This window comes from Haliotis rubra, unplaced genomic scaffold, assembly GCF_003918875.1.
Source record: "Haliotis rubra isolate DU_JTF1 unplaced genomic scaffold, ASM391887v1 Scf45, whole genome shotgun sequence".
In the NCBI taxonomy this organism is placed as follows: domain Eukaryota; kingdom Metazoa; phylum Mollusca; class Gastropoda; order Lepetellida; family Haliotidae; genus Haliotis; species Haliotis rubra.
This window is the reverse complement of record NW_025767135.1, coordinates 1,190,953-1,214,119: the sequence shown is the minus strand read 5'-3', so window position 1 is coordinate 1,214,119 and position 23,167 is coordinate 1,190,953. Positions and strand designations below refer to the sequence as shown.

At 40.1% G+C, this 23,167-nt stretch overlaps 1 protein-coding gene across 2 annotated transcripts; it reads right to left on the bottom strand.

The window, feature by feature from the left end:
* Positions 1 to 7,265: 7,265 nt before the first annotated feature.
* On the bottom strand, positions 7,266 to 21,261 carry LOC124289810. Of its 2 annotated transcripts, none has more exons than XM_046726476.1 (6): positions 20,995 to 21,259; positions 12,809 to 13,100; positions 12,418 to 12,504; positions 10,609 to 10,814; positions 10,163 to 10,240; positions 7,266 to 9,271 (listed from the first exon to the last, which is right to left on the bottom strand). In XM_046726476.1, the coding sequence occupies exons 2-6, from the start codon at positions 13,092 to 13,094 to the stop codon at positions 9,176 to 9,178; spliced, it is 753 nt and encodes a 250-aa protein (XP_046582432.1). In that variant the 5' UTR covers positions 13,095 to 13,100; positions 20,995 to 21,259; the 3' UTR covers positions 7,266 to 9,175. The 2 variants fall into 2 exon arrangements, with proteins under 2 accessions (XP_046582432.1, XP_046582433.1); XM_046726477.1 differs by having other exon boundaries at positions 9,213 to 9,371; positions 20,995 to 21,261.
* Between the last annotated feature and the right edge of the window lie 1,906 nt (positions 21,262 to 23,167).

The window sequence follows — 23,167 nt, the reverse complement described above, 5'->3', positions numbered from 1 at the left end:
CTCTAACTGACCATCCATGTGCAGCTCATATAACATTGTTCTGTGGATATTTTAAAAGGTTTTACAATTAATGATAGAGGATTATATACCATCGGCATTTCATTTATAGAAACCTGTTTTAAAGGCAAAGATCATTTTGATGTTAGGCAATACACTTCATATTACTCCTTTTCTCCTCCAGGGCTTTTGATGAGACAATTTGTTATACGTAACCCTGTTCCCCTTAATACGTCAGTTCAAGGTATAACTTTGAGCACTGTGTTCACATTATGTTCTTCTTCTCTTCAACAATCTGATCTTCAAGAACCCGTGAAGGTCCGGGTTAGAATATATCTTCAGTAACCCATGCTTGTCGTAAGAGGCGACTAACAGGATCGGGTGGTCAGGCTTGCTGACATGGTTGACACATGTCATCGGTTCCCAATTGCACAGATCGCTGCTCATGCTGTTGATCACTGGATTGTCTGGTCCAGACTCGATTATTTACAGACCGCCGCCATATAGCTGGAATATTGCTGAGTGCGGCGCAAAACTAAACTCACTCACTGATCATCAAGCGCTGTTACACCAGCGTTCAAAACCCTGGATCATTATGGATAAATTGAGCTACCACAATCAACTGAGATAGTTCAGATACAAATAGGAATGAGGAGATGCTCGAAAGTTTTATTTCTAACAATGATCTGTATAATTTTCTTTAATGATAAATCGAAAACATACTTACATCCTAGTTCATATGCATATTCATCTCTTGATACCATTTACTCACACAGATGTGGTGAATTAATTTGAACCCTGCACTTTATCATACTAATCCCTTAAATCACAGGCTATTTCATTGACCAGTTGCGTTTGCGATCCATGGAACACATGCAAAAGTGATCTAAAATTATTGGATATGATCATCAAGGCCTTGGGCTTTCAGAGCTTCTCCAATTGATAGTCCATACCTGGCGGCTGATGAGCCTTCACAACTACAACGCCACCTTTATTTTATCCTTACTGTATGTAACAAATTATTTTCGAATATATCTAACATTGACTGCGTCCCTCTTTACTGGTATTTACAAAAATTCTGGAATCACTAGGATCAAATGCGGGAATAAGAATACAGCCATCTATTTCTGCTACAGACATTCATAGTTTTCGTGTTCATCTCCGCGGTAGTTGGTCAAGCCAGAGGTTCTACTAGGGCTTCCATGTATTTTAGGTATAACAAAAGCTAAACAAGACAAAGCAGAAACTAATCAACAATGTTATCAAATAACCAATTACGAAACACATACAACTCTTACAAACCACTATTTAAAGAGGATACGAAGATGGTTGAGCCACTATCGCTGGATCCAGAGCCACATCATCAATAGTACTTAACGACAATCAAACCTTTACAGCTAAATCAACGACTACATTAACAGCTATGAATACACTTTCTCTGTAAAGTACAGATTCTAGTACTTTTGTTGGGTTGAGTCCAAGAAAGCGTTATCCTATATATGACATATGATACATTTCACCACATTCTAAATGGCATTGTGTATTCATAGCTTTCGGCCGTTGGAGCTGTGCCAATTTACTTTTATCAAAGGGGTAAACAAAGTCCGTGGTCTAGACAACCAGTTGTCGCATCTGTAAATAATGTTAGGTTTTATTTATTTTATTATTTTTGAAAAGAAATTGCATTGTATGAAACATTGTAATTGATATAATTTGTAAATGGATAAATGCTTTAAACATATTTATTTCCAAAAGTGGAACCGGATTGGTAAACAAGCAGTTTGTTGATTATCTGGATACCGGTCCGGAATACAAATAAATTTTAAATCTAACAATCATGAGGAGAAAAGCATGCTATTAAGAAACAAACAATAGCTTTCTGGAAATGTAACAATCAATAACTGTAAATATGGCTTATAACATTAGAACAATTAGTGCCGGAAAAGTACTCGTTTGTGCAATTTCGGTTTTACCACTTACAACACAAATCTGCCTGAGAATACAACGAAAGAATGGATAGATCTTATATTTCAATGTTATCTTTAGTAGATTCATTAGAGTGGCCGTATAGTAATTATTTAATGTCATATCCTATAGCATACAAGTGTTTTTTTCTTATGTCAGTGTAATTAAGGAAAGAAAAGAAATAGTGAATTGGATCTTCGTAACAATAGCCACAAGAACAAGAAGGATTTGAAGAAATAAATCGTCGATATATATGTGCGTTTAAATCGCTGTAACCGAGCCTGAGGCGTGAATGGATAATCTAACAGAATCTTGATCCAGAGTTTAAATTTAAGTAGTTGTGACTATTATTATTTGACACATTAATCTGTTTCTTAAAACTACCCAAGGTAGCCGATTTTCTGTGATCGGTAGCCAAAGAATTCGACAATTGTACTGTATCTGGGAGAAATGACTTGGCATAATTTGCACTTTTATAATCGATAGTTTTGAGTTTCAAACGATCTCGGAAATTGTAGTTTGTAGTGCCAGATACCTTAGGAGGGACGAAAATACTCAAATATTTTGGAGTTAAATTATTAACCATTTTATAAAAAAAAATTAGTTTTTGGATGTATCTTCGAGTGCATAGTGGTTGGAAATTTGTCTCATCATAAATTTTATTATGACTCGTACCGCGAATAGCACCGCAAATAAATCTAAGTGCATCAAGATTAAGGTTTTCAAGGGTGCTTGCTGTTTGGTACAATTGTCCCAGATGTGACAACAATATTCGAAAATAGGCAAAATAAATTGTTTGTACGTTGTTTGTAAAGTTTTACGTGAGAGACGATATTTAAAACCACTAAGACAGTTTACCATGGGTGCAACCTTTTTAGCGATACAGTTAACATGGTCAGTCCAGGAACAATCGTGCTGTAGAGTAAGTCCCAAATGTTTATGGCTATCAACGTCATTAATATTACTGTCCTTCATTGTTAAATTTCGTTTAGGGCTGGGCTGTACTTTACGAGAAAACTGTATTTATTAGGTTTAAATGTAACTTGCCATTTGACAGCCCAATCTGAAATTTTACCTAGATCATTATTCAGTCACAGAGCTTTTTTATCAAGATCATCTATTATAGCATGAAGTGATGTGTCATCTGCGAAGAGACGGATATTGTTGTTAATTCCTTCAACGATGTCGTTGATATAAACTATAAACAATAGGGGTCCTAAGACAGAGCCTTGGGGAACCCCGGCTAAAATTGATCTTTGATCAGACGTGTAACCATTTATAACAACTCGCTGAACTCTATTGTCTAGATCACTCAAACCATTTCAACATGTTACCCCGATACCATGACGTCTTAGCTTATATATAACACCTTTATGCCGAACCTTGTCAAAAGCCTTACTTACGTCACAAAATACAGCCCTAATTTCCTGAACGCTATCTAATGCACACGATACGAAGTAATACATGTACGTTAATTGATTTACCGTTGAATCGCCTGGCATAAAACCGGACTGTAAGTTTATAAGTATTTCACTATCCCTAAAAAGACTAAATACATGTTTAAAGATGCATTTTTCGAAAATCTATACACAACCTGTTAGTGCGACTAGTCGATAGTTAGAGCATTCATTTATACTGCCTTTTTGTGTATAGGAACAGCTGATGCCTCCTTCCAGATATCAGGAAACACTTTATTCTTTAATTATAAATTTAAAACTTCAGATAAGGGAACTGCTAATTGTCTTGCATTCATTTTCAGAAATTTATTGCCAATATCATCTGGGCCTGTTGCTTTAATCAATTACATTTGTTATATGGTCTCTGTTTGGACTAACACAACTTATAACTGAACCTACAAGGATTACACCTAGTTCTAGTGCATTTATTGATCTTATTTTTGTTTCAAGTGTTAGCGCCGTACTAAAGTCGGGTGTTCTAGATCCTGTGTGTAGTGATCATTGCCCTGTATATGTCACTATCAAAGAGTCGATTGCAAAATCGATTAATTACAAGAGAAAAATACACAATTACACTCTACCTGAATTAAAGGGAACAACTAGGTTATCATGAAAATACCTTTGAAAGAACAACGAACACTTTAACATGCATCAACAATCTAAATATCTTCATATACTCATGCCAATAATGGTTGTCACCTCCTTCAATTTTTTAATTGGAGAGGGGGTGTCGGGTGAGGGATGTGAGGTGTGAGGGGGGTTGGGGTGGGAGGGGGTGACAACCATTATTGGCATGAGTATAGTTGAAACCGACTAACGCATCATGAATTGCAAATAGGTTGACAAAATAAATAACTTGGTTTTCTTGACAGTATGATCTGTAATATCAAGACGAACAGACTAACATGCATTTGTACTCCAAATATCTTCATATTGAGCTTGATTAAAACATGACTAACAAATGTGTTGATTGAAGGAATAACCGGTTCTCATGAAAATTACGCAAAGTATTTGGTGTTATGTTGAAATATAGATATGTAATTTATCACCAATGATATAACTGTAGTTAAGTAACTGGAGTAGCGATACACATGAACACCACTTGATGTATTTCTTGCAAAATAAAAACATAACCAAAAACAACGAGTTTCCTGCAAATTCAACCTTAGAGTATTACAAGGTGAGCAACTTCTATTTTTAATAGTTACCATTAACGGACAGCTTGATGTGTGTCGCGTTTGCTAAGGCAGTCAAAACACAGAATTTGTATTGTGTGTATTGTTATTGACTGCCATATAGGACTAGTCTCAAGTGATATGACATGATAGGATATTTATATAGCGCACATATCCACGCACTAGTGCATGCTCAAAGCGCTGGTATTTTTTTCCCTCGATCATTGGATGTCAATCTCAACGGCACATCGCATTATCAATCTCAACTCCCTGGGGAGTATACAACTCTTGCAGCCACTAGGCGCACCGAGTTATTGTGGCTTTCTCATCCTAACGAGGTACCCATTCACAGCTGGGTGGACTGGGGCACATAGTCACAGTACTTTGTCCATGTTCACTGCACGTTGTTGTACCCGCAACTAGGTGTTTGCAGGTATTCATGTGGCCACCATCTGGTCAAATACCAACGGATTCGTGGGTTCTTTTAAGTGCACAGGGTTGTGTACTGTACACTAGGGGTTGTGACAACACTGAAAGAGTCTGAGTATAGGACGGGCCTGTTCCATCAATGTGGATGGTCTCCTTGGAACGCGGTGGCTTATATCAATAATATCTCGGGCACTACGTCTACTCCACATGACTTGGCGACGTTCACCACCACGTCATCCGTGTTCTCCCCCTCACACTCAGAAGTCCCTCATTTACGGAGATTGTTTCTCTTTGAGTACTGCTCGCTCCTGTCGAGGCGGTAACTGAGATCCTGAAAGACCTGGCCCCGATTTCTCGAAACAAACTTAAGTCAGAGTTTCGACTTAAGTTAGAGTTTTTACTCAAATTTGAGAAAATGCATTTCCCAGAATGAACTAAAATCGATATTAAACTCAAACATAGCAGACAATTTGAGTTTGGTGGACAGATTACTTAAGTTGTTTTGGTCTTTTTTATTCAAAAAATGCAGTTGAGTTAAAAATTCATCTGTTTCAAATTGTCCAACTCAGTTTGAAATATGAGTAAAAACTTAAGTTTATTTCGAGAAATCGGGGCCTGATCTTTCTCACTCAATCTGTCATTGAGAGATGACATAGTTTTTTCATGTTTTTTTGTTTTGTGAGATCAACGTATCGATCTCTTCGCGCAACGTAGGCCTAATGATTTCTGTGACGGTCGAACATATTACTGACACGACTTCTTTACATTGAAATGTTTTTAAGAGTTTATCGAGAAATACATCTCGTTCCGGAGAAACATCACTCGGAATATTAGCAGACTTTTGAGCGCTCATTATTAAGGATGTGTCAGAACTTTCTGAATCGGAGCTAAGTTAACACTGTCTTTTTGTGTCTTTATAAAGGCCAGACTCAGGAGATGAAAGAACAGGATAAAGAGGTTTTATCCATTAATAATATGTAACTACGTACAGGTTAGTGATCCGTTGTAAGTTGTGGATCAGTGAGCGTCAATGCTCGGCGACCCTTCTTGCTGTGAGACAAACACAATTATCCAATCCAAGGAATATCCAAACAAATACTTCCCATCCGCTTACACTCTTTTCACATGCATAGCAGATATATGTAATATCTCAATAGATTACATTTACGGTCTTTCACAGCTGTTAAATTCTCCACTGTTGCATATTTTTCACACAACTTCCTGACAGCTCGAGAAAACATGTCCTTCCATCATGACGTCAAGACCATGACGTCAATGGATAAATGTTGGAGTCCATGCAGGTAGCAAAAGTCACAGCTCGTGTTTTATATTGTAATATATATTGTATATTGTAATACTATTGTCTTTAATAGCGATAAGAACTTACAAGTTAGTTTTAATTCGATATCTTTGATATTCTAGTTGTTTAACTGTCCTTTGACGACAGTTATAATCTAACTATATTTATTATCATTAACGGTATGGCTGTAATATTACCGAGTGACCATAAATCGTAACTCGCTTACTTTATTTGAGCCCTTCAGACTGTCTTGTAAGGTCACGTTTGCACATACTCCAAGTATAATCCCAGCGAACATTGCCATGATTGATAATGAATTGTGTAAAATCGCACGCAGCACGATTGAAATGGTGTATATTGCTCAGTTAAATCGACGTGCATGCAAACATTTCTGTGTGCGACTATCTGTCTCTCTGCCTCTCCTCTCTCTCTGTCTCTCTCTCTCTCTCTTTTCTTTGACGTGGTCTTGGATCGAACCACCGATCTTCAACCCACCGGGCAGTCACCCTGTCCACTACACCAGGAAGTCTGCTACAGTGCGGTTGCATCAGCTATCAGCATCAGTATCTGCTGTGTGAAAGAATCACAGTCAAGCATGTCCTGCTTAATTGTGTCGACTTTGCCATCACAAGAAAAAAATATTCCAAAGTTTGTTGTTGTTTTTAACAGTGGAATCTGTCAGATCCGGACTCTTTGTAAACCGTTTTTCTCCATAATCCGGACTACTCTTTGAGTCCCGGCAAAATTGTTCTTAAGTTATCATTAAAGCTTGCTTTATAATCCGGACTCTTCCAATTACAGATTACGGACTAGAATAATAGTCCCAACAATCAACTTGCTATGACGTAGCTAAAACAACAGTCCGCTGAATAAACGTCTCCGTATATTTAAATGTTTCTTTCTGAAATACGACGAAATACGAAAAACGACAAAGCACGCCGATTTTGTGGGGAAAATACTTTATTTTCAACAACAAATTGACAAATATCGCTATGTTACACAATGAGATCTTGTTGACAGGTGGGATTATTTTACAAGTTTAAGTATTAGTGCCGCACATGAGGTTTAAGAACAAATAGCATGAAGGAAGCAACATCTGGAAGAGGGAAAATACGGAATACCGGTGGGGACAAAAGTGCTCGGTGGGAAGCGTTCAGTGACAAGAAATAAATACTTGTTTGGTTGAAATATGTCCAGTGATCTGTGGCTGAACGCGATTTTGGTCTGTGAGGTCTGTAGTATTGAGTTGTATCCTTTGGAGGATTGCTTTCTTCTTTCGTGAGGATTGAAATTGATATGACAAGAATTAACTCATTCATATAGGTTGATATTGATAATGAATTCAAAGTATGTTGTGTTAGGTAATGAATACAACGTTGTTTGAGTTAAATCATGGAATTCAACGTATGTTGTGTTAGGTAATAAATGCAACGTTGTTAGAGCATGTCAGATCATGAACACAATGTTGTTTTTGTTAGATCATGAATTCAACGTATGTTGGGTTAGATCATGATTTCAACGTATGCTGTGTTGGGTAATGAATACAACGCTGTTTGAGCATGTCAGATCATTAATACAACGTTGTTTGTGTTAGATCATGAATTCAACGTATGCTGTGTTCGGTAATAAATGCAACGTTGTTAGAGCATGTCAGATCATGAATACGATGTTGTTTGTGTTAGATCATGAATTCAACGTATGCTGTGTTAGGTAATGAATACAACGCTGTTAGAGCATGTCAGATCATGAACAAAATGTTGATTTTGTTAGATCATGAATTCCACGTATGTTGGGTTAGATCATGAATACAACGCTGTAAGAGCATGTCAGATCATGAATGTAACGTTGTTCGTGGCAGATTATGAATCTAACGTTGTTTATATAAGATCTTGAACATAACAGAACAATGTGCACAGTGGGTAGACATTTGATTTGTGCTCGAAGCATTGAACCTGCACTGAAGCACTCGCTAAACAGACACATATACAACACATCATCAACAACAAAACAACACCAGATATGTTGTTTCCTCCTGCCTCAACAACAAAATGTCAATAGAATAATAATATAAATTCAAGAAAGAGACAGAAGTCTCGCTGATTTTGTTTTGCAAGATAACGTTCTGATAGTAAGCACGAGTAACATATTTGCTGAAATATTTTCATCTTGATGTATATTTATCACAGTGGTAGGGGTTGTAAACAAATGTAATTGTGTTTTGCAAAATTTGATTGACATAGAACACAATTTAACACAATACTGAAAGATTCACACAACATGAGATTTCACTATGACAAACACGAATCACAGCTTGTGGGTAGGAAGTATAATATTGCACATGACCCAGCCTTCATCACGTGACCATACGAGGAGATACTAATCGAAAACATTTCCGTTGAGTTTTTTAAAGATTATAAACAATGATAGTGGACAATACCATGATTAACTGGTAGACTTTCAATCTAAATCCCTGTGATGCTGTATTTCTTTCGACGCATCTGAGTTTTACACCCAGTAATGTTCACCAGTTTTAGCATTGTGAATAAAATTGATGATTTAAATTAATGTCGTTTTCACTAGTATTAGAAGTGCATTGTCAAGTGAACTAAGGGAGATAACTATTATGAAATCTTCAGACTAGGCACATTATCTACAAATGATCCGATACATCACTGGCCGTATTGATATTTCATAACATAAAATCTTGTTGCCACATACTTTAGTCAGGTGCGTCGTACGCTGTTTGTCTTAAGTAATGAACGTAAGCATAAAATGGCATCCATGGTGGTCAGAAGAGCTGTTGCGCAGAGCCGGAAGTCAACAGCATGACAGAGCATGGCGTGCTTCGTGTTTTACTGATGCTTGTACTTATAGGTAGGCGATTTTTTGGCAGAAACTCTCATTCTCTGGCCTACGAAATATGGATTTGGAACAGCCTCCCCAGTAGACTGAAAAAGAATAGAACAATAATAGAAGTCGGTTCCTGACTCGGTCACGTGGTATGAAGCAAGGCTGGTGATTGGTCATCTCTTCTTACATTTTGGAAAACTGAAGCAGAGATGAAAAGCTTTTAAACGATTTGTAGAAGGACGGCATGCGTAGTTTCATTTGATATTTGATTCCTGTGCAATTTACCTTAACCGTGTATGTGAAGCTGAAACCACTGCTTCAGTGTACATGACTGAAGGGACATTGAAGACTTGCATGTTTGTAAAAATTCTTTTATGTTGTGTGGCAGCAGATGTAATCGATTGTTTATCGCCATTTTGTATCGCAGCAATGATTAAAGCACTAGTAAAATGTTCGAGAAGTTTCGGCGTGGGACATTAGAAGACTGGCTGTACCTATGTGACATGGAAACCTCTGGAATCCTTTTACTGACTCTTATCTATTTGTCAAGTACTGTTTTGGTTCCACAAGAAAACATTGAATTCTTGTCAGATTCCATCTACAATTGCGAATTCAAAATGGGATTTAAAATGTTCAACTTGACTCTGACAAAAACATCCAATTCCTGCCACATTCTATTGTTAATCCGGATTCAGAATGTAACACAGCACCTGGCGGTCTGTAAATAATCGAGTCTGGACCGGACAACCCAGTGATCAACAGCATAAGCATCGATCAACCAAGTCAGCAATCATGTGTCAACCAAGTCAGCGAGCCTGTGCACCCGATCCCGTTAGTCGCCTCTTACGACAAGCATGGGTTACTGAAGATCAATTCTAACCCGGACCCTCATGGGTCTTGTGAAGAGGATAATACGGTGCCGCTGGAACTTGTGTTCAGGCTCAGGGTAATTTTTGGACATTATGTGACTGTTTCTCAACGTAACTTACTCTTTTATTCCGGCTGAGCTCTGGCGACTTCTTGGCCACGAGTGACTCTCTCTTCGTCTCATCAGGCATGAAGGAATTCTGTAAGAAATGTGAAGGCTACCATATACTTGAAAAAGAAAATGTGTCAAGTACTTAATTTAGTGACGAACTCCTAATGTCTTCACGTTTTGAAGGTTTAGCTCCAGCATATTAATTTAAAGATGCTTTGAACTGTATTTCAGCGATATCACGGCCTATCAACTTTAAGAGGAAGAACATGCCGAAGTGGCAAATGTCATAGACTTAACGATACCTTTGATGAACCACAGATCATTCTTAGGGAGAATTTGGATCCAGGAACGACTAAAGGACGCAACTCTTTATACTGATCCCCGAGTGCACCAAATATGAAAATGGAGATAGGATCATATGAGCCCTTCGGACAACAATAAGCGCACTGCACATACTAAATCAGAGCCTCCGAGTGTGTTGAGTTCGGCCATGACCTGCTTGATCGCTGCGCTGTCTCCCTGGGATTTGCTGCTGACGGTGCCGCGTCCCTCGGGGCAGGCAAACATGTGCTCGGTGTCACAGGGGCAGTCCTGCTTCGCCATCAGCTCACGGTTGTAGTCCGCGCTGTTGTTGAAGTTTTCCACGCAGTTGTTGTCTTTGGCTGGTGAGACAGGGAACATGTGAAACTATCGGAATACAAACGACTTCTACTTCGTTTTGATATTACAAACTGTTCTTATATTGAGATATACACAAGCTGGATATTAAAATAAACGTGTTTTTTGTGATCTTATTTTTTGAAGTGATCTTGTTAAGGAGTGCAGTGCCAAACTGCAGCCATTACACCAGAGCGAAGGAGCAATAGACGGCAGGGGTGGCATACTACCCACAACCGATTTGATACTTCAGTGGTTATGCAGGTAGCAGAAGGAGCGGAATGAGTGGTCCAAGTAGCAGGGGTTGGGCGGTAATGACTGTTGCGTCTACTGGAGCAGAACTCATGGAGGATGCAGTACGTGTAGGCAGAAAGTGGGAGATACTCACTGGTGTAAGCGATTAATTGAGTTTTAGTGGGTCGCAGTGGGGGTAGTGGTCGGTACTCACTATTGTATCTGATGGGACAGGGGTTAAGAGTGTTGCAGTGGGGGTAGTGGTCGGTACTCACTATTGTGTCTAATGGGATAGGGGTTAAGAGTGTTGCAGTGGGGGTAGTGGTCGGTACTCACTATTGTATCTAATGGGATAGGGGTTAAGAGTGTTGCAGTGGGGGTAGTGGTCGGCACTCACTATTGTATCTGATGGGACAGGGGTTAAAGAGTGTTGCAGTGGGGGTAGTGGTCGGTACTCACTATTGTATCTGATGGGACAGGGGTTAAGAGTTTTGCAGTGGGGGTAGTGGTCGGTACTCACTATTGTTTCCGATGGGACATGGATAAGGCGCGTTGCAGTGGGGGTAGTGGTCGGTACTCACTATTGTATCTGATGGGACATGGGTTAAGAGCGTTGCAGTGGGGGTAGTGGTCGGTACTCACCATTGTAACCGATGGGACAGGGGTTAAGAGTGTTGCAGTGGGGGTAGTGGACGGTACTCATTATCGCATCTAATGGGACAGGGGTTAAGAGTGTTGCAGTGGGGGTAGTGGTCGATACTCACTATCGTATCTGATGGGACAGGGGTAAGGCGAGTTGCAGTGGGGGTAGTGGTCGGTACTCACTATTGTATCTGATAGGACAGGGGTAAGGCGAGTTGCAGTGGTTGTAGTGGTCGGTACTCACTATTGTATCTGATAGGACAAGGGTAAGGCGAGTTGCAGTGGTTGTAGTGGTCGGTACTCACTATTGTATCTGATGGGACAGGGGTTAAGAGTGTTGCAGTGGGGGTAGTGGACGGTACTCACTATTGTATCTAATGGGACAGGGGTAAGGCGAGTTGCAGTGGTTGTAGTGGTCGGTATTCACTATTGTATCTGATAGGACAGGGGTAAGGCGAGTTGCAGTGGTTGTAGTGGTCGGTATTCACTATTGTATCTGATGGGATAGGGGTTAAGAGTGTTGCAGTGGGGGTAGTGGTAGGTACTCACTATTGTATCTGAAGGGACAGGGGTTAAGAGTGTTGCAGTGGGGGTAGTGGTAGGTACTCACTATTTTATCTGATGGGACAGGGGTTAAGAGTGTTGCAGTGGGGGTAGTGGTCGGTACTCACTATTGTATCTGATGGGACAGGGTTTAGGTGGGTTTGAGTTGGGGTAGTAGACGGTACTTACCATTGTATCCGATGGGACAGGGGTTAGGTGGGTTGCAGTAGGCTGGGAGAGGTTTGTCGGACTTGCTTTTACTCCCAGTTGCACCGCCTGTAATAAATTACATATTACATTGTAAGAAGGATTTTCTTGAAGAAATCATACCACGATAGTTTATAAAAGAGAAGAAGCCTTCGTTTTACACTTTTATCGTTCCATTGTAAATAAATGAATAAATAAATATATGACATCAGTTGGTTTTGAATTGTTGAAATAAGGTAAGTTAATACCTGTAAGGATAATTAATGCAATTCTTTGCTACAAGATTTTTCATCATGTAATAACAGAAGAATACCAATGCTAAGACGATTCCAGAATATCCTTGTTACATTTAAAGCAGTACTTAAAGGGTCACCTGTTATGGACTGAGATCCGAAAAGAGAGCTCTGTTCAATGTGTTCCTGATCACGGAGGTGAGTGCCACCAAACTGAGGGTCCTTGTACATGGCGTCACCGTATGGGGCGGCCCAGTCGCCGCTGCGGCTGTCAATATCGTCACCAGTGTAATCGTCGAAGCTGTTGAGGTTCTGCATGCGGTAGAGGCGGGCAAGGTCGACAAGGGTGTCGTAGGAACGGTCGAGGGAGAACTCAGCCACACTGAGGGACACCACTGTGGTGAGCACAAGAAACAGCTTCATCATGGCTAGCTGAAAATTAATAAAAACATTCATAATATAACATTTAATTGATTTATTAAACAACATTATTTCTATGAAACTTTCTGTGACTGTACATTATATGAAGTTAACTGCACAGTTTCCAAAGTAAAAGCATCTGATGATCCTTTCCTATTCCTTGGGCAAGGGGGCAGTGGGGTAGCCAAGTGGTTAAAGCGTTCGCTCGTCACGTGGAAGACCCGAGTTCGATTCCCCACATGGGTACAATGTGTGAAGCACTTTTCTGGTGTCCCCCGTCGTGATACTGATGGGATATTGCTATAAACGGTGTAAAACTAAACCCACTCACTCCTTGGGCCAAAAAAAAAAATCCAGTGTCTTGACCGCTCCATTTGGATGATCATGTCCGGGTTTGATAATGTGGAGGCTCTTCATGATAGAATGTTATTGTGTACCTTTGCACTTGTTTATTTTTTTTAAAGTTAACTTCAGGTTTGTCAGTTAAGCGCATTTGTTCATGAGCAGTTATTTCAGTCGACCTTAAACTTTTGTTAGAAGGAAGTGCAGACCTATCAGCATGTGGAAATGTAAAAGTATTCAAGTTAGTGCAATCGTTCATTAGTGAGACAAAACGATTTGTATAGCATATTGATATTAGTCTGTATAAGCTCTATCTCCTTTTACTTATTCTACTTTCTTGTCCACTATCTGTCATCTGTCATTTGCGGAAATCTAAATTACCTATGTAAATACCAAGGAGAGGGTATTCTAAGTTGGAGAACTTGTTCCTAATCCTTTTCTCAGCGACTAAAATATGTTTAAAACAAACAAAACTTGTTTATTTATCTAATGATCCATGTCAAGCCTCATGTTGAAAGCAAACAATTCCACACCTATTTCAATCGTGTCAAAGTTTGACAGAATATCAAAGTTGAGGTTGATTTTGTTGATGGCGTTGTACTGCTGGACTGTACAGCAATGGGAGTAAACCAGGTGAAGTCATTCACCAAGTCTGCCCAGAGTAGGTAATTTAATGAGAATCTTTGTGTTAAACCACTGCGCCTTGTATATATGAAGTGTGTGGAACAGAATAGCAATCGCCTTGATGAAGTCGGCTGGTCTTTAATGTGAAACAGGGGGCTTTCCCTTTTGCTGCCCAAGACCAGTCACTTCTCTTTCTTGGAGAAATTATGGATGAATGAATTTGCAGAAAATGTTCAACATCTTGTCAGAAGATGTCCTTCCTTAGCACAAACAGGTTATCATAAACGGCATGACGGCTTGGCTCGTTCTGTCCATTATCGCCGTGCGTGTGGCTTTGACCCCGAGGTCCACCCATGGTACGACCTTGAACATGGCCATAACGTCCTGGATAATGATTTTAAAAACTTCTTTGGAATAGGCCCATGTATAACCTAAGAAAAAATCCTGCCAACAAACCTGATCTTGTTATTTTGTATAAAGCCATTGAATCAAGTTATGTTATTGAATTTTCTGTCCATTTTGACAGCAGTATAGGCAGGAAAAGCATGATACATATGCGGACCTCGCCATTTGAAATGTCTCGCTTGCATCCCAAGTACACTGTCATGCCTTTGGTTTGTTTCCCCTTCTGATCGATTGACACAGATCAGGAGTGTGCCCGGGCTCTCCACTGGGAGCACTTCTCTTCTGACACTCTGGGTACTGTAGAAGGTTACAGGGGTGTCTCCATATTATCCCGAAGATTTTTAAAGGATTCGACTAGGCAGCACTCTCTGGGAGCAGTCCGCATCGCTGTCTGGGTTTTGTGTAGAGGGAGAAAAGGGTACCTGAGCTGTAATGAGCTTTACCAACCATCCAGGACCACCTGACCTCTCTCTACAGCATTATACGTTAAATCTGCAAAACGTTAGCTATAATGATGACGTTGATGAAGACGACGACGTCGAAGACCGCGTTATGATTATGATAATAATGATGATGATATTTCAATTCTGACTTTGCTACACTAGATGATGATTTACAATTAGCAATCTCCGTCATTCCACAGAGTCATACTCAAAGTACACCACGTTATTGCCCGATGAATGTAACAGTGTTCACTCAAATCTGCGTTCTCACCTTCCCACCCGGTACCCATTCGTGGCTCCGTGAACAGAGTCAAACTTCGCGCTGGAAGACACCTAATACAACTTATGCATATGTCGGACGTTAGTGCATTAGGTTATACCTTTTGTTAGAATATTTTTTCAAGAGTGTCCCGATATCAAACTTTGGTACAGAAATAGATCTCAGTGTCAACAATCATAATATTATTATGAAACCTTACTTTCGAACGTTTCGGCAAAAATATAGTGAACCTATATATTTTGAAATTACTTATCAGGTGTTTTATAGGATCTCCTGAACCACTCTGGAGGTGCAAGTTTTCCCACAATTCCTCAAAATTCCGATTGCGTGATGCATTGCTTATGATATCAACCACTAGTTTGGCTCCTCCAGGTTCGCTATTTCCACGCTAGCCACCGTATGTCTTGAAGATTGCAAACTTTGCGACATGGATGCCGAATACCTCTGAGAAACATTATTTTGCACACTCATGTATACACCTAGTGGTTTGGTAGATTGTCAGTGTTACCTGAAGTCAATGTATACTATAGAAATGATCCCAAAGAATATGATTTTATATTCTGGTTTCAGCATTGTAACATCACAACGTATATTGCATGAAAAGAATCTCCTTAAAATGAAGCGGTTTTGTTAGAATAAACGCCGAACGTTTAGAACTGGTGTTCTGCACAAACTGAGATTAATGCCCTTGCACAACAGAGACCATTCCACGCCTTCGACGGAGATCGTCTCAGATCGAAATGTCACAAAACAAACATTTCATGCAATGCCAGAAGAATGCAAAGAGCAGGGGTCAACGTATTATCGATGTGCACGGACCCCAGGCATTGCGCTGATTTGTCCGGTTAACGATTCCTTGTAATATGATGGCTCTCTTCCGCATCTCAGCAATACACCTGGGACGCCATCGTGCAATGACACTAAACAGGTCTGGAGATCGCGTGTGTTGGAGAATTACACCCACCAGTCCATAATCATAAACCAGGCTGCAACTATAATTGTTTTGGATGCAATCCGTCCCACTGGAATGCTTAGTTTTAGAAATACTAGTATCCACTAAAAGCAGTGTCCGTTGTACGATCTGAGTTGACAGACGCATGTGTTTATGAATGACCATCAAATAATGTTGATTCCAGGTTTTTATTAAAGAATTATGCATTTCTGAGTTTTCTATCTTAATACACAAGACGAATATTTTATATTTTTAGCATAACCACAATATAGGAAACGTTTCCTGGAAACGACATGTATCAGTCTTCTGAAATGAGTATGTCGCAGAAAAGTGTGTACACGTGCGTGCGTGCGTGTGTTCGAGTATATGTGCAACATCTAGCAATAGCCCATATATCACGGCGCGGTGGGGTAGCCTAGTGGTTAAAGCGTTCGCTCGTCACGTCGAAGACCGGGTTCGATTCCCCACATGGGTATAATGTGTGAAGGCCATTTCTGGTGTCCCCCGCCGTGATATTGCTGGAATATTGCTAAAAGTGGCGTAAACCCAAACTCACTCACTCACTCACCATATATCACGGTGGTCCGTAAACTATCGAGTCTGGAGCACACGAACAGTGAATGATAGCATGTGCAGCAACATATTTCATGGGAAGCCATTCCCAGGAATCACAGACCCTAACCGCATGGTTAAATACTGGCAGTATGTATACATATACACGTCGTTTTTAACGACTTTAACGTTTATAGCGCATGAACAGTGTTCCACGAATGGCTCAAAGTGAACGCTTATATCACACATAGAATTGAACAACAATTGAATTATGCAAATGTTGACAGCGAAAAATTAAATAAACATTCTGAGCAGTTTCCAGTATGAGCATAAAGAAACACGAGGGACATTATTCGCAGAGGGGCGGTGGGGTAGCCTAGTGGTAAAAGCGTTCGCTCGTCACGCCGAAGGATCGGGTTCGATTCCCAAGATGGGTACTATGTTTGAAGCCCATTTCTAGTGTCCCCGCCGTGATAATCCTGGAATATTGCTAAACGCAACTCACTCACTCATTATTCGCAGACAGAAGGGATTGGCGATTTGAACGACTATTAGACCAGCGGGGTAATCTAACAATAACAGACAGACTACATTAACAATTTTGCAGTGAGTGTTTTACATATAAGCATTTACATCCAAAACATTCATTTGTCACAGCTACATTTGTAGCTATAGCAACATAAACACCCTAGCTGTACTCCGTGAACAAAGTTCAGAAATAGCTTTGATGACTGTATTGAAAATATTTTCAGGGTGTTCGAGAGGAGCGAGAAAAACAATTGATTTTGAGACAGGTTGTTGACGTGGGCATCAGTAGTGGCATTTCCACACCCGATCTACGTGCCCGACTTGTTATCGAAATCATGTGTAAAGGAACCTCGTGATAACTGTAATCTTGACTGTACAATGAAGTAATAACTCCACCTAACCAGTAAAGATCCGGTTACGACTAGTTTTTAGCAACCCATACTTGTCGTAAGAGGCGACTAACAGGATCGGGTGGTCATGCTCGTTGACCAGGTTAACACATGTCATCGTATCCCGACAGCGTGGACCGATGCTCATGATATTGATCACTGCCGTATATCTGGCTGAGTGCGGCGTTAAACAGTAAACAAATAAATAAACAACAAACAAGCAATAACCCAACGTCCTGTGATAATGATGCTGGTGGATGTTCGTCCGAGGTCAAGTTGTCATTGCTGTATGGAAGTTCTACCCCAGCCATGATATATGCATAGCATTAGAAGGTTATTCAGACCGCCTCCGTGGTATAGTGGTTAGAGCGTCCGCCCGGAGAGCGGAAGGTCGCAGGTTCGATCCCCGACCGCGTCATACCAAAAGATGTTAAAATATGGTACTTGTTGGTCCCTGCTTGGCGCTCGGCATTAATGGGTACAACAAGGACTGGTCGGCTCGGAGTCAGTTTAATGTGTCTGAGTGGGGTATTCATGCTTCACTGCGGCATGGTATCTCAGTGGGCTAGCACTATAAAACCAGCTTAAGTCTGGGCTAGTACAAGCAGCCGCACATACACATACACACGCATGCACGTCGTCATATGAGCGAAATATTCTTAAGCACGACGTTACACCCAATTTCACCTCACATTAGAAGGTTATTCATTATAAACGAATATAGTTGACGTAAACCTCGTGACAGATGATACAATATGTCGTTACTCAACAATGGTATTATCGACATTATTGTGTCATTGTCATGGGAGTGTATATTACAGTGATTGTCATAAACTAGGTTTTCCCTTCCGATCGGTTCATGAAAATATCGTGATGGTGATCTCTATAATCAATTGAGGTATAAATTCAATTATCATAGGCATCCCCAAGTCGTATATGCCGTTGTCAATGGTATCATTAAAGTGTGTATGTCATTGTCAGAGGTATCGTTAAGGTGGGTATGTCACTGTCAGAGGTATCGTTAAGGTGGGTATGTCACTGTCAGAGGTATCGTTAAGGTGGGTATGTCACTGTCAGAGGTATCGTTAAGGTGGGTATGTCACTGTCAGTGATAACATTAACATGCGTGGAAGCCGCGGTGGCTGAACGGTCTAGGCGTCTGACTTTGTGTGCTGGCGATTAGGTGCCTGACTCTGAGGGTGTGGGTTCGAATCCCGGATGGGACTCAACCCAAAAAATGTACTGGAATCTGTACTTTACTGAGAAAGTGTAATCCCTAATATAACAGATGTTACATCTGACCACTTTCTAAAATGGCATTGCGTGTATTTTCATAACATTAAAGCGTATATGCCATTGTAGTTTGTAACATTAAGTTGTGTATGTCATTGAATTTATAACATTAAGGCATGTATGCCATTGTCAGTGGTACTTGTTTCTTTGTGATTAGTTTGTGTTTAATCACAACCAGTAATTGGCAACTCAGCTTCAAGGCTCGAACCATTGTTAACGCAGTACAGAGGCCATTCGTTGACACTTCACATGTAATCACAGGACTATTGTGTTCGGCTATAATTGAACCATGTAGTGAGGTAATACAAGCTGCGAAGTCCATCCTTGGATGTAAGATTATGTCATGTCGACAGATGTCAATTTGGATTTGTCCTGTGTAGCGGAACATCAATTTTCATGAGAGCTATTGGTCCATAAGTTTATTGGTCGCTGAAGTTGAATGAATCTATGGGAATGTTTACTTCTTGACATAATATATGAGGTATCAGCTCTCGAAATATCGACTTTGGTCACCGTAATTTTCTCGAGTAATCCACTTAATCGGGGTCTTGATATGTCTTCACTGAGTTTCTGTCAGCAATGTAACTCTTCATTTAAATGTGTCAGAGTTTTGTTAAATGAAATGGATTTTGAAAGTTGCAGTCACTGATATTTTGACCGTTTGAAAAAAACCATGCTGACAAACATTTAAATGGAGTAATGTTTAAATTTTTTGAAGTTATGTGGTAGCATTTGTTTTAGTATCTTATAGATGATAACGTTTGAGTGAGTTTTTGAGTAAGTGAGTGAGTTTTACGCCGCTTTTAGCAATATTCCGGCAACGACGTCAGCAAACGAACAAAAAGTGTTTGCCTAGTTAAAGAGGAAGTATACACCATTGACGCCGTTCTTGATTTAGCATTCAGAGTGAGTATGGTTTTACGCCGATTTTAGCAATATTCCAGCAATATCACGGCGGGGGACACCAGATATAGGTTCACACATTGTACATTGTCGGGAATCGAACCCGGGTCTTCGGTGTGACGAGTGAACGCTTTAATCACTAAGTTGCCCCACCTCTCCGAAACGTTTTAGACTGCTGCACTGATTTTCTTCCACAGCTTGCCTTTTCCTTCAAACATTGCTCTATAAAATAGCATAGTTAATCGATAGTCAACAATCACTTGCTTTTCTCACCGATGATTCTTGACAGAAGGTATGAAGTTTAATATATTACTGAATATGGAAAGCGGCAGTTATTCATTTGTATTGCCGAGATGAATGACAACATGTACTGGCAACATGATTTCATGATATGTACATTGAAAAAGTATAACATTGTCAAATAACATGCAGTTTATAGACCAGAGGCGTTACAACAGAGGTTGCAGAAACTCCCACTCAATCGATTCTATTTATGACTTTTACCCACGCTAAATCTGGATTTCGTCCACTGTGATGTCTCGTAAACAGTGATGGGTGACAGTGGCGTTTGCGGATACGACAATTCCTGCAGTGTTTCAACGAGGTCAATACCGACTACATCGATACCATGAGTTATACGACTGACTTACTTGAGGACCCACCGTGACGGTTAACAGCTTTAAGCAACGAAACACTCGATAAACAGACACAAACAGCTAAACTACAGTCTTTGACCCGATTGCTTTTATCGATTTTTGAAGTGATGTCGGACATTTTGACATTTCATGAATATTCTGCTTAATATTTAAAATCCTAATTAAATTCTACACAACCGCATATAAAACCCGGTAATTTCAAGAACGTTAACAGTATGTGCAATTACGCTATGTTAAGAAGATTCTCAAATTATGTCATTTTCAGCAAATTTCTTCAGCAAAAAGAAAACGTTGAACTCTTTAGACACTATGGAATATTGTCCATTGCTTGTAAACTCTAGTCTAAGAACAATACAGATTATTAATATCAACATTCGTTCGTATTTGTGACGTTTGACATATGTCGAGGAGACGAGAGTAAACAACATGGTTACATGCGCAAAGGTTGGTGCCAATAGTTCCAGTGTATTGCTCAGATTCCTGATAGTCTGCGACAAGAATCACCATTAAAATGAAACATGTCGAATTTTAGTACTTACCGTTTCTGTGACTGTTCTGTTGAAAGATGGAAGCAAAATGGCCGACTATTGACGTCACACAGGGTCTTCCTTTGCTTCCGTCACTCAATATTCATGGAGCATAAATTTCGAAGATGGATAATTTGTCGAGACGAAACCCAGACGCCTATGGTACCGCTAGGGAGGAAGGGATGCTGACAGGCTCGCAATGCAACCCAAACTGACTCAAGAACACAATTATGTGATGTGTATCGCACACTGGGGATGTAACCAGTTATTCGTCTGACTAGGTGTCAGATATATATCGATTAGGGAGTGCTATCGAATGCGCTATTCGGCAAACCACCCCATGGTGGTAATGGCGTCTGCTTGTTGCCATGGCGACCATTGAGCAAATCGATAGTCGCTTCGCAGAGGAGTTCTGACGTCACAAAACTGACGGCACAATTAACACTTAGAATCGTGGAGCCAAGATATAGGGTTAATCTTGTTTACGTGATCCGAGAACAACGTCAGTCTTGTTAAAGAATATTTTTGAACACGGACTGTCGGAGAAGATGATTAAAGTTCAAATCGGGAACAACATGCAATAATCATAGACTTAGTTGATGTTTTTGTGTATATAATTCTTTTTGTAGATGTCTTTTCATAGAGTCGGCTGCATTTAGTCGAGGGTGTTTTTTCAATTTTACACTGAGACGTGGGACGGGATAGATTGAACAGCTGTGCTCATATCGAACTGACGGAAGCGAAATTTGTACTATCGGAATAAATTGTGGCCTCGTCAAAGATTATGACATACGTGTTGTTGTTGTGACAGGATATCTATTTTTAGAGGCGAGTTGAGGTAAAAAGAGGATTGTTGAGAAAAGTGTGGACTTGCTGGTTATATAGCGCCCGCTGAGTTATCACATTTGTGAGTGAGTGAGTGAGCTGATTGTGAGAGAATGAATGGGATTTACCTATGCTTTTAGCAGAATTTCATGGACAGCTCGATGTGACAAATATTTAAGAGGGTTGGCTGTATCATTTCAGAATATTGATCTTCTATATGGCACCCTGCCACGTGGACAGAGAGTCCATGTCGTGAATTGGTTATCAAGGGCATTCTCACGGCCATTAAGTAACATCACCTTGGTACCATATGGTGTGCTTGTTAAGGCAAGGTGCACAAAATACACACAACTATAGCCTGTTTGCAGTGAAAACGTACCGATTAATTTCACTTTAAACAAAAAGGTAAATCATATAAAGTGAAATTAAGATTGCGAATCCTCATAATTTTACCTTGCCAATTGAACATTCAAATCTCAGAATTTTATTCAACTTAGGATAAAAGTTGTTTAACAAACGATCATTGTTTCAAATCGCAATTATTGGTTTGCATTACAAGGGGGTATGCACACCGAGAACAAGTAGTGTTGGTTTAAGTTAATGCTCATCACGTACCGCACGTGCATTTGTTTCACTGTTCCATCTATTGCGCTCAACCCCTTGTAAAACAAACCCATAATAGCGATTTGAATTTATGATCGTTTGTTAAACAACTTTTATCCTTAGTTGAATAAAATTCGGAGATTTAAATGTTCATTTGGCAAGGTAAAATAATTAGGATTCGCAATCTTAATTTCACTTAACTTTTTTGAAATTCATCGGTACGTTTTCACTGCAAACAGACTATACATATACACTGCCCACATTTACATAGAACTGCTGCACTTAAGTTACAAATACAGGTGAGGTGAGGTGAGGTGAAATTGGGATTAACGACGTGCTGGAGAATATTTCGCTCATATGACGACGTGCATGCGTGTGTATGTGTATGTGCGGCTGCTTGTACTAGCCCAGACTGAAGCTGGTTTTATAGTGCTAGCCCACTGAGATACCATGCCGCAGTGAAGCATGAATACCCCACTCAGACACATTATACTGACTCCGAGCCGACCAGTCCTTGTTGTACCCATTAATGCCGAGCGCCAGGCAGGGACCAACAAGTACCATATTTTAACGTCTACAAATACAGGACATCGTCCGGGCAAGGAGACGCCATTAGAAAACATCAGGCTTATCTATCCAAAACCTCTGATATGTCGAATGATTGATAGAAGCATCGATCTACGCAGCCTGAATACGATGACATGCATCAACCAAGTCACTAAGCCCGACAACGTTCATGTCAACACGGGGCGGTGGG